A 14991-nucleotide genomic window follows, 5' to 3' on the forward strand; every position below is an offset into this window, starting at 1 on the left:
TCAAAATGATAAGAAAGCACAAGATAGCTAAGATGTTACAGCTGAAGGAGGTACCGCTAGCTTCAAATAAAAGGGCAGAGTCAAAGTCACACCTGATGGGCTTGACTGAGTTGAGAAACTGAAGGCAGTCAAATCTAGGAGGCATGGCTAAAGACTCTAAAATAACTCAGTCACCAGGCAGACAAACAGAAATTAAACCCATGCTTGGATTCTCCAAGCAGCGCACAGGAGAATATTAACATGATGGATTCTCCCCAAGAGAATGGGTCATTTTAAGTGCTGAGGCAGCAATGAATTCTGAAATGGAACTGAGATGTAGTTGTTCACTGTAATTAGTTGTTCTTGATATTCTCTGCAAGCACTTAAAGCTTTCATGTTAATTTTCACTAGACTTGAATGTAACATTAAGTTAAGCATTATTTGCAAAACCTGTGTAACCATGCATGCTTCATTCTCTTCTCTTCTGATGAAGCCGCAAGAAAAAATTCAATTTCATCTTCTTGATATTTGGTTATTATTAGCATGAATTAGGCATCATGATTTAAACAAAATCCAGCCAATTGGAAATCAAACCAATAACCAAGCCTGCATAGTTTTGCTAGTTCCTTAACAAACCACAATAAGTCTGGGATGAACAAAGATAAAATTAAGCTGGCAGGAATTTTTCTACTTGTGAAGCAGTTAGAGAAGGGGGAGAAGCACTCAGGTGTGAGATTTACTGGAGCTTCAGAGGTTTCTGTGCATTAAATCCTGGCTTAGTGTCATAGAATTCCAGCTAGCTTGGAAAAATTCAAAATTTTAGAACAATTTCTTTACATTAGGATGGGTAGAAATGTACTATCAATTTCCTTTATCACAAAATCCAGGCAGAATGGTAAGAAGAATGAAACAACATTACAAACCACATACTTACCTATCTAATGTGGAATTTTCATGTTCTCTTAACTTATCAATTACAGGCTGAATTCCAAGCATGAGGAATTCATATCTAAGGTGGAGTCTGAAGTCCAGACTTTCCTGGGAAAGAGGAAAAGAAGATGGCAATCTTTCAAAATTGTTACTGTTATAATGATAGTACTTTTGTTTTACCATCAAAGGCTTAAAAGTTTCCCTATTCAGTTGTGACTGACTTAAGGAGGCAGTACTCATCTCGGATTCTCAGTTGAGGGAGCCTGCGTTGTCTGAGAGAGGCTTCGATCAGTATGAAAATACTTCCCGCTGAAGTGGTACCTATTTATCTACTTGCATTTGCATACTTTCAAATTGCTAGGTTAGCTGGAGCTGGGATGAGTAACAGGTCTCCTCATGATACACAGTGTTTGGGTCTTGTACTGGGGCTCTTGACTTTCTAGCTGATAAGCCCAGTGTTTTAACCACTAAGCCTCAGCACTGCCTTTGTTTTACCAAAGAAGTAAACAGAAAATGGGGACCTATGCAGCAGATGAACTACACTTTGTAATGGCAGTCACAAAATAGGTAGATTAGGAAACTTTCTGGAAATTGCGGAGTTACAGTAACACTGGAATAAGATAAGACAGATAAAGTATTGTAGACATCAGGATTCAGGGGGACAAGAAAACGGGGTTCATCATCTTAGGTCTTTTCACCAGCTTTACTCTTTATTGATTACACTGACTTGTCAAAAACAAAGCAAGCCAGGGGAGCAGAGATATACCTTATATTTCTTTCCTAGACAGCCTGAGGGTGACAATAATAAGTAGTGGGTTTATATTAGGGGAACAAATATTCTCCTCTCTAGATATCACAGACATTAATTCCTACTGGTCTCCAACATCACCAATAGTTTAAAAAAAATCAGTGAGAGTTATCCAACATAGCTGCAGCCACTAAGTTCTTCAGACACTAAAAGAATCAAATTATGTACATAAAGAAGTTCCAGATTCACAAGGAAAACTACTTTTCCAGAATATCCATCATTAGGAGATGTACAAATTGCTCTGTCTGATATTATGATCTTGAATGTTTCTATTTGGGGGTAGGATGAGAAGGTGAGTATTTGTGTTTTAAGTAGGACAGAAAGATGCATGGCAAGCATCCTTTCATTAAAGGATAACTTGTGTTTCTGTTCTGTCCTTTCAAGAAACTGGGATGGAAAAGTCTCTGCCAAAATATTCTGATTATCCTCTCAGATATGAATGTGCAAGAAAATTCTTTTGCACACTTTTCACCGTTCTATCTTTCTCTTGTAAATTAAGGTGACCTAAATTCTTTACTAATTAATGAGAGCTCTTCCATCCTACGAGTACCTGTACCCTATCTCTGCCCTATGTAAACCTACTGTAAGTGTTATGGCTGCTAGTATGATGCAAGATATCCCATTTAGATGTTTTAGCTATTGTTTCTAGAATCCTTGTTCAAACATGATAGTATCCCAATCAATATTACGAAGCACCCATCTCTAGCTTCTGAACTTACCACTCCAGCTCCTTGGCTTAGAACAGCATTGATAAAAGACATAATGGCGGTCTTGAGGCTTACTTCATCTCGGTATCGTCCCGTACTTCTATCCAAATCATTTATTAATGTCTGAAAATTAGAATATTTTTATCAGTGTTATAGTGGAAAGGAGAGGAAAAAACTTTAAATGAAAATTAGAGTTGTTTTAAAATACCATTCCATTTAAAGAATAATTGGATGCTCCATACCTGAAAGCGAGTCCGTTCACTGGCATATTTTTGGTAGTGCACCATGGCCTCTAGTACCTTTTTGTGACCCCCAGGAACCAGGCACACAGCGCCCATGATTTCCAGCACCGCCACCTTAGTCTTAATGTTTTCAGTGCTCAGACTCTGAGCAATTACATTAATACTCTCTGAGTGGGCCAGGACATGGGCTCTCCCAAGAGAGTTGTTCATCAGGGCTTTGATGCACCCAATGAGAGAGGTATGGATTCGAGATTCTGAAGTCTCATAGTCCATGCTCTTCAGGAAGTTCAGAATGCACGACAAGCCATCCAGGTCAATGAATCGAGTTACAAACCTATCAGGAAAGAAGGAAAGAACACAAAAGAGGAAGATCAATTTTTTTAAAGTCTAAATTTAGTTTAACTTCAGAGGATTCCTAAAGAACAGATTAAAATAATATCTCAGCGTAAGGATAATAGATTTCATTACCCATAAATAGATATGATAGCTGTGGTGGCACAATGCAGTATTGCAGGCTAATTCTGCTGACTGCCAGGAGTTCGATCCTTACCGGCTCAAGGTTGACTCAGCCTTCTATCCTTCTGAGGTTGGTAAAATAAAGACCCAGATTGTTGGGGGCAATAGGCTGACTCTGTAAACTGCTTAAACAGAGCTGCAAAGCACTGTGAAGCGATATATACTGCAATGGTGGGTTCCGGATCCCGTTGCAACCGATACGGTGCAATGGGGCTGGGCGTCCACCACATGAACGTGCGCAGTGCATGTGCACACACACGCAGCGCGCACATGCATACTTACTGCCCGTGATGGTCCAGCTGCTCGGCGGAGCATTGCACAGGCACCGTATGCTCCATGTACAGAAGCCCTGAAAACCTCAAATACCGGTAAGGAGCGCGGGTGGGCTCTCCAGGGCACGTACTGGAATGGTACCTCGTGCTCCCGGCAGGCACCAGTACACCCATACTGGGGAATACTGGTCGTAACCCACCACTGATATACTGGTAAATGCTATTGCAATATTCTGGGGACATTGTTAGAAAAAGAAAGCAATCAGATTCAAGATTGACTCGACCCTGTTTTTAGCTTGGGACAGAAAAATTTCTGAACATTTCACACTTTCTAAGACTGAGTATTCAATGTCTAAACAGCCTGATCACTGCTAAGAGGTGCAGAAGGTATTTATAAGAAAGATGGTTATTCGATGGTAGAATAAACATTGCAGCATCACCATCTGATGGGAAAAAATTACTATGAACCTTCTCCACTTGTCTGTGGGTAGAATTTGAATCTCCATTCTGCAAAACAATTTTTAATGCTGTAAAAGGCATATTTAAAATAATACTGTCTAAATCCAAGGCATTCCTATCACTGGCAGGATAGCATTTACTAGCCAAGCGGTATGATTTCTATAATGCTGAAATGATGGATCTGTAATTTGATTGATTGCAACATCCCTAGACCTCAGGGTGGGGAAATTTTTATTGGAAGATGGGGCATGTGATTACTTTAAGAATCTTTATACTAAAGAGCAAAAGGTAAAGAATTTAGTAATCTAGCAGCAAGAGCAACCAAAAAGCAACTTGCCTCATAGGTTTGGTCCTTAGTGCTGTTTTCAAACTCTCTATGGTTTTGTTTCGTTCCTCTTCATCTTCTTTTTCCAAAGCGATCAATGACTTTCTCTGCACAAATTGAGAAAATTAGTAGCAGCCACCTCTTCAATGTAGTTTATTTACCTACTATACTTTCCACAAACAATTTGTGTTGAAAGTGCTTGTCAGTCAGCAACAATGCCATAGAAAACTGGTCACGATGAACCCATTTACCACCACAATACAGCATCCAGACCACCCAAATTGACCTCTTCAGAATATTCCTCATAAAGGTTTATGGCCCTGGACTATGCAGGAAGAAGCAGTCAAGACCTGACAAAGGAGATGAAATATCTCTTTACAAATACCGCAGGTTTAGTAGAAGTATTTTAATATTTTATTGCTGTTTTTCCTTTTCATATCCTATTTTCTTTATTTCTCTAAAATAAGATAAACTAAAAATGCTTCTTCTGATCTTCAGAATGGCTATCAGAAGCCCCTTCTGCAGGGCTTTGAATCACAATAAGTAGAGTCCCCTCTTGGATAAACTATATGATTTAATTCTGATCAGAATTTTATAGTTTGATCTTTTAATGGTAGGTGCTCTCTTCTGAGCAACTAATTTTTATCCCCCCCCAAACTGCTGGAAGGAGTCATGGACTTTCTTTATTCATTGTCCTGTTCAAGAGTGTGGGTCTGGTTTTGCTCAAATGCATAGCAAGCCTAGTTTTCCAGCTTATTCTTCTTGATGCAGTACTGTAGCAGACTCGATTTAGTTTTAAAATGCCAGCAAGAGAGATGTTTCAACCATTTGATGATAATAAAATTTAAAACATATACATACTTTATTCTTATTTCCATTAAAACTGTTTTTGAGTTGGTGATGCAGTTGGGCTGTCACTGAGATGTTAAAAGAGGAAGCTGTGCCACAGAAGTATTTAACCAATGCTGCACATGCGCTTCTGGGTTGAAAGGATTAGCTAGTGACATCACCATTGCCCTGGGGATGCCCGGTTGGGGGCTCCTTTTATGTCTCTGGCATGAGCTGGAGCAAAAGACAGGACCTCAATCCCACCCCATGTCAGCTCTCAGGGTCTCAAACGTGAGCTTGCAAACCTCCAACCCAGCGTCCTAACTGCTCAAGCCACAAAGCTCCTATTTAACCAATGATGCCATTCTTTTATGCCAGCAACTTATTGGTAAAATTCAACAGGGGAAGATTTTATTTAATGACAACTTTAGAGAGCAATAATGCCACATTGAATACTTGCAAGGCATATATTAATTATCCCAACTCAATATCACTCATATCTGAGAAACATAAATGTCCAATTATCTCCAAAATGCTTGACTTTACCATGGAGAAATACCCCCACACATATTCTCAACATAACCACAATATGAAATTCACAACTGCTGAATAGATTCTACTGCATTCAGAAAGAAGACTTCTGCAGTTCTCTATACAAATTCCAGGTGTTTTATTAAGTGCTCACTTCTATTGCATGACTGGATAACATTCAACAGTCAGTAAATTAGCTTCCTTAAAGTTGATGAGAGTCTCTTTAATTAGTCTTTAATAAGTTTCTTTCCCCTCCCATTGACAAACATAACTGGTCTTTTGCTGCTCAGACAATTGGAAGGTGAACCAATCTTGAACTTTTCAACAAAACCTTCATCTTTTTTTTTGTTTTTGTTTAAAAGCTTTTGGCTTCTAATGATAATTATCCCAAGCCAAAACTAATGTCTCCCTGCATCACTCAGTACAGGAAAGGCCTTATATATGTAGATTAATTTTCTCAAAAGCACAATATATGTCAGAAGACCTGTGAAGAGATCGAAGGGTGACTTTACACAAAATGTAGCAAAAACATTGAAGCAGAGTCGTACATACAAGTTAATGGACGAACTTAATGAGTCACACATTAGTGGTTCAACAAGAGCATACTATGGGCATTTTTGCTTTTGAAGAATCAAGTAATACACACTTTTAAAATGAACTCATTTCTAGCCCTTCTGAATAGCTACTGCAACTTTGAAATCATATTTATGGCAGCTGAAGATCAAAAGGCAGCTGTAAGCAATGCTTCAGTGCCATAAATGGTTCATGATCTTTCCCCCCAAAATATGAATAATAAATATTGTAAAATAATGCATAATATTTATCAATTCTTTAAAATTAAGATTTAAAAATGCTTTTACTACAGAATTGAACAGAACAGAAGAGAATAACAGAGTTGGAAGGTACCTTGGAGGTTTCTAGTCCAACCCCCTGCTTAGACAGGAAAACCTACACCACTTCAGGCAAATGATGTCCAATCTCTTCTTAAAAACTTCCAGTGTTCGAGCATTTACAAGTTCTTAAGGCAAGTTGTTCAACTGATTAATTGTTCTAACTGTCAGGAAATTTCTCCTTTGTTCTAAGTTGCTTCTCTCCTTGATTATTTTCCTCCCATTGGTTCTTGTCCTTCCCTCAGGTGCTTTGGAGAATAGTTTGACTCCCTCTTTTTTGTGGCAGGCCCTGAGATATTGGATCACTGCTATCATATCACTCCCAGTCCTTCTTTTCATCAGACTAGGCATACCCAGTTCCAGCAACTGTTCTTTATATGTTTTAGCCTCCAGCCCCCTAATCATCTTTGATGCTCTTCTCTGCACTCTTTCTAGAGACTCAATATCTTTTTTACATCGTGGAAAACAAAAGTTAGAGCTGTGCTCTTAATTCTCAGATCTTTTCTTTTTAGACATGACAATAGATAATTCCACTTACAGCAGCCATGGAATTAAGCTGATCAATGTAAAATTCAGGCCAGCTCGTGGCCCCTTTATTTTCTTCTTGGTCCTGAAATAAGCAAGTGAAAGAATAAGGTTAGAATATTTGTTTCTTTGCTGCTTATATACAATAGCTATAAAATGCAAAGTACCTTATTCCAAATGGCTAAATGTCACTCCATAGACTGAATAAATTATTTTTATAAGCTGATCCCATTTTTTTTGACTTACTAATAAATGTTATCAACTGGAAATTGTGACATATAATAATTTGATAGCAGTGTTAAATGAAAAGAAATAATGGTTTTCGACAGGCTTCATTCATTTTTTGGGTATGGATTAAAATAAGTGCCTCAATGAAAAGACAGAAGGGGTCATATTCTGCTTTCCCTGGTAATGTCATTCTATTAATAATGTACTGTATTCTCTATAGTCATTCAACAAATTGGTTTTAAAAGCTGCAACCACAAAAAGATACATCCCTGGCTTTTTTTGGGGGGGGCGCTACATTTTTGTTCAAAACAGCGATCATTTTTCCTTGTCCCCATTTCTGCCTTCTCTGCAATTGCTGCTGCCTTTGTAACTGAGCCTTCTTAGGGGGCTTATCTTCTCTCCCCCCCCCCAAAAAAAACCCCTTTCTCCACCTGATGCTCTCTGTCAGGACTGAAATTTCGAGTCAAAGAGCTTTAATTTAAATCCAAATGCAGACTAAATAGGCACGGGGCACATGGCTCAGGATTTGCTAAAGGATTAAATGAGTAAAATTGTCCTGGTACTGTAAATGATCAATTCCCAGTGATCATTTTTGCCTCTTTGAGCTCAGAAAAGTTTGAATGACTAGGATTAAGAATCTTGTAAAATAATCTTAAATCCCTTCTAAGAACAGGGGCATTAAAAAGAGGATGAGAGCAATCTGAAGGAAGCCTATACCACACAGAAGTGCAAATCTTAAAAATAAAAGATCTCAAGGAAGCACAACAAGCACAACTGGTGTGCAGCTTAACAATGACTGTCTAGGCTCTGTTGTCAGAGAACATTGTCTATTGGAAAAGAAAACAGAAAATGAAATCAGATGGAGGACTGAATGGGCAGCTGAGCTCCCTCCCTCCCTTCCTCCCACAAGAAGAGCAATGGCTAGTTGGCACTCTGGCTGCTAAAAGTAACAAGTACAGGCAGACCTCAATTTACAACAGTTCATTTACTGGCAGTTCAAAGTTACAACAGCACTGCAAATGACCATTTTTCACACGTAAATTACAATCATTGAAGCATTCCCATGGTCACATGACCAAATTTTGGATGCTTGGCTGTAATTAGGATGGTTGCAGTGTCCTGGGGTTGTATTTTCAACTTTTGTGACCTTCTGACAAACAAAAGTCATTGAGGAACCCAGATTCACTTAACAACAGCGTTACTAACTTAGCAACTGCAATGATTTGCTTAACAACTGTGGCAAGAAGGGTCGTAAACGGGGCAAAATTCACTTAATAAATGTCTCAGTTAATAACATACGTTTTGGGCCTAATTGTGGTTGTAAGTCAAGGATTACCTATATAGCCAAAACTTTTGTTGCAGTAGCACCAAATTGTCCACACAGCTTTTATTGACCATAGAAACGAAGGAAATCTTGTGCCCTCCATGCTGTCAGATACTCAAAAGTCTCACAACATCTTTAAAAAAATCACAGGATATCTAGGAACTGCCTGGTTGATCAGCTGGAACCACTGAATCCTTCCCAACTCAGGAAGCTGCCACCTACTCAGTTAGACCAGCTTACTAGTATTTCAAGCCAAAGGACTGAACCAGTGACTTTCTATACACCAACATGCTCTCTTCCGCTTCCTTCCAGGTTGGTAATACCCTTAAAAGGGACGCAATGGCTCAATGGCTAAGACACTGAGTTTGTCGATCAGAAAGGTTGGCTGTTCAGTGTTTCGAATCCCTAGTGCCATGTAGCAGAGTGAGCTCCTGTTATTTCTCCCAGCTTCTGCCAACTTAGCAGTTTGAAAGCATGTAAAAATGCAAGTAGAAAAATAAGAACCATCTTTGGTGGGAAGGTAACAGTGTTCTGTGCACCTTCGGTGTTTAGTCATGCCAGCCTCATGACCATGGAGATATCTTCGGACAGCGCTGGCTCTTCGGCTTTGAAACAGAGACGAGCACTGCCCCCTAAAGTCCAGAATGACTAGCACATATGTGCGAGGGGAACCAATCCTTAAGAGCCAAAGCGTTTCCAGACCAAACATTCAGAGTATTTATCTGCCACAGAGGGAATCATGAAGTAGATATATAAAAAAATCCATCTCGATTCTAGTGCTGAGATGCATTCTCATCCTTCCCCCCTTTAAGGCAGACTGTCTTTAGCCAATTTCCCTCTGAAGCAATACAAGTCTGGAGTTACAGTTAAGATACCTAGGGGACACCGTGCTGAGGAAGCCTGCCTTAAAAAATGTGACCCCTTGATAAAGCCAAGCAATATGTTCTTATATGTCCCTTGCCCACCCATCCAAAAATAAATCTGTCCAATAATTCATGGTTGGAAAGGGAAACAGGCTGATTTACTTGCAAACATTACTCTCCATGCTGTAATTTTTATTTTCCAAAGCAACCACAGGGAACCTATGTGTTTATAGCTGCCAATCTCTGTTACATTTTTGGCCTCATCTACTAACATGCATTAACCTTGTTGCCTGCCAAAACTTGGTTTGGCTGACTGAAGAAGCCTGCCATAAGAAAGAGGCTTCCACAACTATCATGAAACTTAATGCCTAGTGTTTAAGCCAAGGAATGCCATCCGTTTGCCAATGAGATCCAGGGAAGGCTGTTAAGAAAGCAGAATGCCCAAGGGGACATGGCATTTGGAGGGAGAAATTCCTTCTAAAAACACAGAGAGAAGTGTCAAAGGTGCTTCCCCACTAAAACCAAAGAGGCATGTGACAGGCTGGTAAGAATCCATTTGGCAAATGAATTAATTTGTCAACTTTTCTTTTTAAGGAAACCATTACATTGACTTTCCAAACCAAGGAACCCTCCCAATAGCATAAAGGACTGCATAGGTCATATTGCTAGAATTCAGGGAATTGTCATCCCAATACATCTGGAGCCCATAAAGTGATTGTGCTCCTGCAGACATTTTCTTACTAGGCTATGTACTATCATCAGTGCATGGGAGAGTGTAGTTTGCTTATTGTTTTAGTTATATATTTTAAATGGGGTGTAGATGGGATTTATCTATCTGTTGATGGCTGATCTGTCAGAATGCCAAGCTTCCAGAAAACTCCCTAGCATTTTTGGATTTGGCTTGAACTAAAATATTAATTCAATTGAAATTGTGGTTGAAGTTAGTTGAGAGACTAAGGAAATTTCATTACGTCTTCTGTCAGTGTGGATGTGTTCTGCCAATCTTCTACTTGTCTATCCTATAAATTGGCTGTTACAGTTCTTATATTGTATGTTGTAGATTACTCCTGTTTGTTATTTATCAGCACAAATGCAACACAAATGTAACAAAGGCAACAGTAAAAATAAGGGCTTTCTGTCATGATGGTCTCTTGTGATGAGCCAATAGACAGAGAAAGGAAGCAGTATGCTTCCTCCCATATTTGGGCATACCAGGGGTTGTGACATAATACATACCTATTTCCCTGGCCTAGATGATAAAGGAAGAGATCCTGTGGCTTAGTGGCTAATATAACTGCCTGATAGGTAATACAGCCCAGGTTCGATTCCCAGTAAGATTATGGCTAGCTGATGAGAGCTAAATAGCTTGAAATAGATCTATACTAGTCTCCCTTTATTTATTTATCAGTACAAATTATATATATATATATAGATAGATAGATAGATAGATAGATAGATAGATAGATAGATAGATAGATAGATGATAGATGATAGATAGATAGATAGATACAGATAGATAGAGAGATAGAGAGATAGAGAGATAGAGAGATAGAGAGATAGATAGATAGATAGATAGATAGATAGAGATATAGAGATATAGAGATAGATATAGATATACAGATATATATATATATACATATATATATATATATATATATATATATATATATATATATATATATATACATACATACATACATACATACATACATACATACATACATACATACATACATACATACATATATATATATATATATATATATATATATATATAAAGATATAACTAGAAGTCAAGGAAAGAAATAAGCAATACAAAGCATAACTTCCTTAGCAATATACACCCTAATGAAGAAGAAACAGCATTAGATAAACAGCGAAGAAATAATATCCTAATCAAGAACCATGAACGGGGAAGCCATATCTTCATCAAGACTTGCAGGGGAAGCTACTATAAATAACCAACTTCATTTTCCCATTCACTGATAATCTAGCTTAGTAACAAAATGTCTGCAGGAAAGCAACTAAGCTCAGAGAATAAACCCAATAGCTCTTCTCTTCTCTTCTCCCTCTCCCTTCTCCCCCCTCTCTCTCACACACACCTCTCCCTCTCTCCAATCCAAGGTCTCAGAAAAATAGTTTATACAAATTTTTGGGCCCTAATTGCTTTACTATTTGTTTTGTGCTATTTAAAAAGAATGACATCTCATTATTTCAACTAATTATCACTATTTCATACTAGAAAATTGTTTCTCCACCTTAGCAACTTTAAGATATGTGGACTTCAACAACCTCAAAATTCCTCAAACAGCCATGTTGGCTGGAGAATTCTGGAAATTGAAGTTCACACATCTTAATGTTGCCAAGGTTGATAAACTCTGCTGAGGATTGACCCAGGATCTTTCCCAATGGGTCAAGGATCCTCAGTGAGGTGACTGATTTAGAACAACCCCCAAAACAAGTCAGAAAAACACAATGCAGAAAATAATGAACAATAATTGCATAGGTATTCACAAATACCATTAAGATATAATACCCAAATGCTTATTACTGGGTAACGTCTGCTCATTTAACCAGAGGTGGTACAAGGGAGTACCAAGCTACATGTATAATACAGCAAATTTACCATAAATATCCAGACAGCCAGTCAAAATGTAACATTGTTAGAAACTCAGCCAGTTCTTTTTTCAGTGTCTGCAAAGGATGTTTGTTCCCCTATAACACGAAGTGTAACATGAACCTCTACTCATAGCATTTCATAAATATTTAAAACAAATGGAAAACCTGATCAATATTAATGGCAATAAAAATATCAACAATATTAATATTATTACTATTATGAACACATCATTGGCTTAAGCAATTCCCCCCAAAATACTAAATTTTATAAGGCCATTAAAAAAGCCCGCTCTGCCCCCCCGCTGTTTCACTGTGGCAGTTATTCCTATGAGGGAAAATTATCAAGAGCATATGCCAAGAGTATATCCTTCCAACAGGTGAGTTCATGGGATACCAGTCATCCCAAGTATCAGCTAAAGCAAGCAGGAACCTATTATTTGGCAGCAGCAGTATAGATAGAGATTGAAGGCTGCTAATCAATTTAATTGAAATGACAAAGGCATCATTTTATACTATGCAGAAGAAGACAGTGGTAAACTCTTGCATGTTACCAAGAAAACCACATGGATAGAAACTACAAAATGAAAGACAATATGCCAGATGATGGATTATTCAGATCAGAGGGCCCTACAGGTCTCATAGGCTTTTGGAATACCAATGGTGTTTCTAGCATGGATGCAATTCTTGTGATATCTTACTTTTCCCAAAACTGCCAGTATTCCACCTCTTGCATTAAGGTGGACATTTACGATTCATTTAACTAAATATATTTTTATTATTTAAAATTAGTCCATTCTAATTCCCCAATGTTGCTTGGAATTATCTTATTAAGCAAGTTTGTTTTGCATACTTTAAATTCTCTTGACAATTATGGCATTTAAAACAAAGTTCATAAAATATAAATGGATTCTTCAGCTCTGGATATTATTATTAGACTTTTCTTATGCCCCCTTCTTTTTACAGATAACACAAGGAGGAAAACATTCCTAATTCTCCTCCTCCATTGTTTTAAGCCATGATGAAAATGGATTTTCAATATATAACGGTAGAAATAAAAACTTTTAACCTTTTATATTCACCACATTCAGCTCTTACACACATTTACTGAATTTTTCTATGAAAAATCCATCTTAGGAGATTCAGTGAAAAAAATGAATATATACGGTATATCACTACTTTACTTGCATATATTAATGGATCACACTACTTCATTAGTGTAGGTATCATAGCATCTGGAATAAATTCCCTCATTTATTTAAATATTGTCTGTTCAGTTCCTATCTTGACCTACGTTCCAGCATATGGAATGCATCCAATATTATAAAATGATGTAATAGATCATCAATATTCTGAAAAGATGCTCATTTTTCACCACAGTTCTGTGGGGAGATATTTGACATAATGCATCAGATTATACAAAAAACAGATCTTATCATAACCTCCAAAGAACTCTGTCTCTGGTTTACAACATCAGTTGGTGGTGGTGGGGAGATATTTCATGGACTGTGTGGGAAAAATCACAAGTAGACTATTAGCCTGACTCTGACCCTCATCCACACCTTTCACCTGGGAATTTGTGCCAGAGTCATTCAATAAAAACATCTCCTGGGAGACTAGACTGATAGTACAGCCAAAGGAGCTGAGGCAAGATAGATCAAGTATTCTACTATGCTGAATTGGCTTCAGCTTCTATAAAACATCTTTTCTTTCTCTTTTTTTACAGACTGTTGATCAATTTTATGCTCTTGAGGGACAGCAGCCATGTATCAAGAAATGCATCTGAGGTGTCAATGGGAGGTTGGTTAAAACAGCAATTGTGGTGGTTTACTTTTCTTTTAAATTAAGATATTTTCTCAAATTGGTGCTTCAAGAAGGTATATGATATCAAGAACAAGTAAACCCTCAGCTTTCCTTAACAGATTCAAAACATACTAAGGAAAACAATAACAGCTTAAGCCACAAATAAAATCTGTGCAATTAAAAAAAACTAGTTCAAGAGTAGCAGCAACAAAATCCAAAGCTTATTTTATCAGCTTCATAAAAGTATAATATATCCTTTTATACTGTATCACAATCAACTATTAACAATGCCACCAGACTCTATTGTACTTAGAAGCATGTTCCAGCTTTATCGATGAGGCTTCAAAGAAGGAACCCCAGATTCACATTTGAAAGACACGTGTACAGCAATAATGGAAAGTGTACACAACAATTCCTGCAGATTTTGAACATACATTTTTAGATTTTAAAAAGTCATTATTTACATAAACTGAAGGCAACTGAAAGAAGGTGACAGAGGACAGTGTGACCAGATACCAACATGAGTTTACAAGAACTCTGAATCATTACTGACCAACATTTCTTGCAAAATGATGTCCATCACATCATGAAAAGCCAGACATTAACTAAATGATTAATTGTAATTGTAATTTAATAAATTTATATGCCACCCAATCCCGAAGGACTCCGGGCGGCTTACAAAGTACAAGACTAAAAAAACAAAATTTAAAAAATAGGGAAAGAGAAAACAGATTTAAAAAGCAACACACCATACACTCAATCTAGGTGGGGCTGGACCTCGTTCATGAGGTCAACAGCCCCAGGCCCGCTGGAATAACCAGGTTTTAGTGGATTAAACAAAATCTGCATTATACTTTTTGACTAGCTTAAATACTAAAAGACAATTCATTCCATTATCAATTTAAACAATACAAACCATTAAATAAATCCAGTAGAGGCACTTTAAGAGAATTTTGAAGCAATTTTCAGTGGATAAGAAATATGGCAATTTGTGCTCAACATAACAGAATTATGTTCATATTGTGTTTCCTAGTAAGACTCAGTAGTCTCACTGGGGAATTTAATACAACCATAATTAAAATGATTAGGATAGTACACAAAGGTTTCTTTTGAGTTAAACATGATGCCTTATATTTCATAAATAA

General features: G+C 37.6%; 1 protein-coding gene across 2 annotated transcripts in view; it reads right to left on the bottom strand.

Moving 5' to 3' along the window:
- DAAM1 (dishevelled associated activator of morphogenesis 1) overlaps positions 1-14991 on the bottom strand; it is a 158997-nt gene that overhangs the window by 48848 nt on the left and 95158 nt on the right. For both annotated transcript variants that reach the window (XM_087727805.1, XM_087727798.1), the window contains exons 4-8: positions 7026-7097; positions 4251-4345; positions 2667-3000; positions 2437-2547; positions 914-1017 (exon numbers count right to left, since the gene is read on the bottom strand). In XM_087727805.1, the coding sequence (XP_087583931.1) occupies positions 914-1017; positions 2437-2547; positions 2667-3000; positions 4251-4345; positions 7026-7097 (716 nt within the window). The remainder of the gene's footprint in view (positions 1-913; positions 1018-2436; positions 2548-2666; positions 3001-4250; positions 4346-7025; positions 7098-14991) is intronic.

Source organism: Thamnophis sirtalis, unplaced genomic scaffold (genome assembly GCF_051295495.1).
Source record: "Thamnophis sirtalis isolate CommonGarterSnake01/CBP01778 unplaced genomic scaffold, rThaSir2_p1.2 scaffold_1, whole genome shotgun sequence".
NCBI classification, from domain to species: Eukaryota; Metazoa; Chordata; class Lepidosauria; order Squamata; family Natricidae; genus Thamnophis; species Thamnophis sirtalis.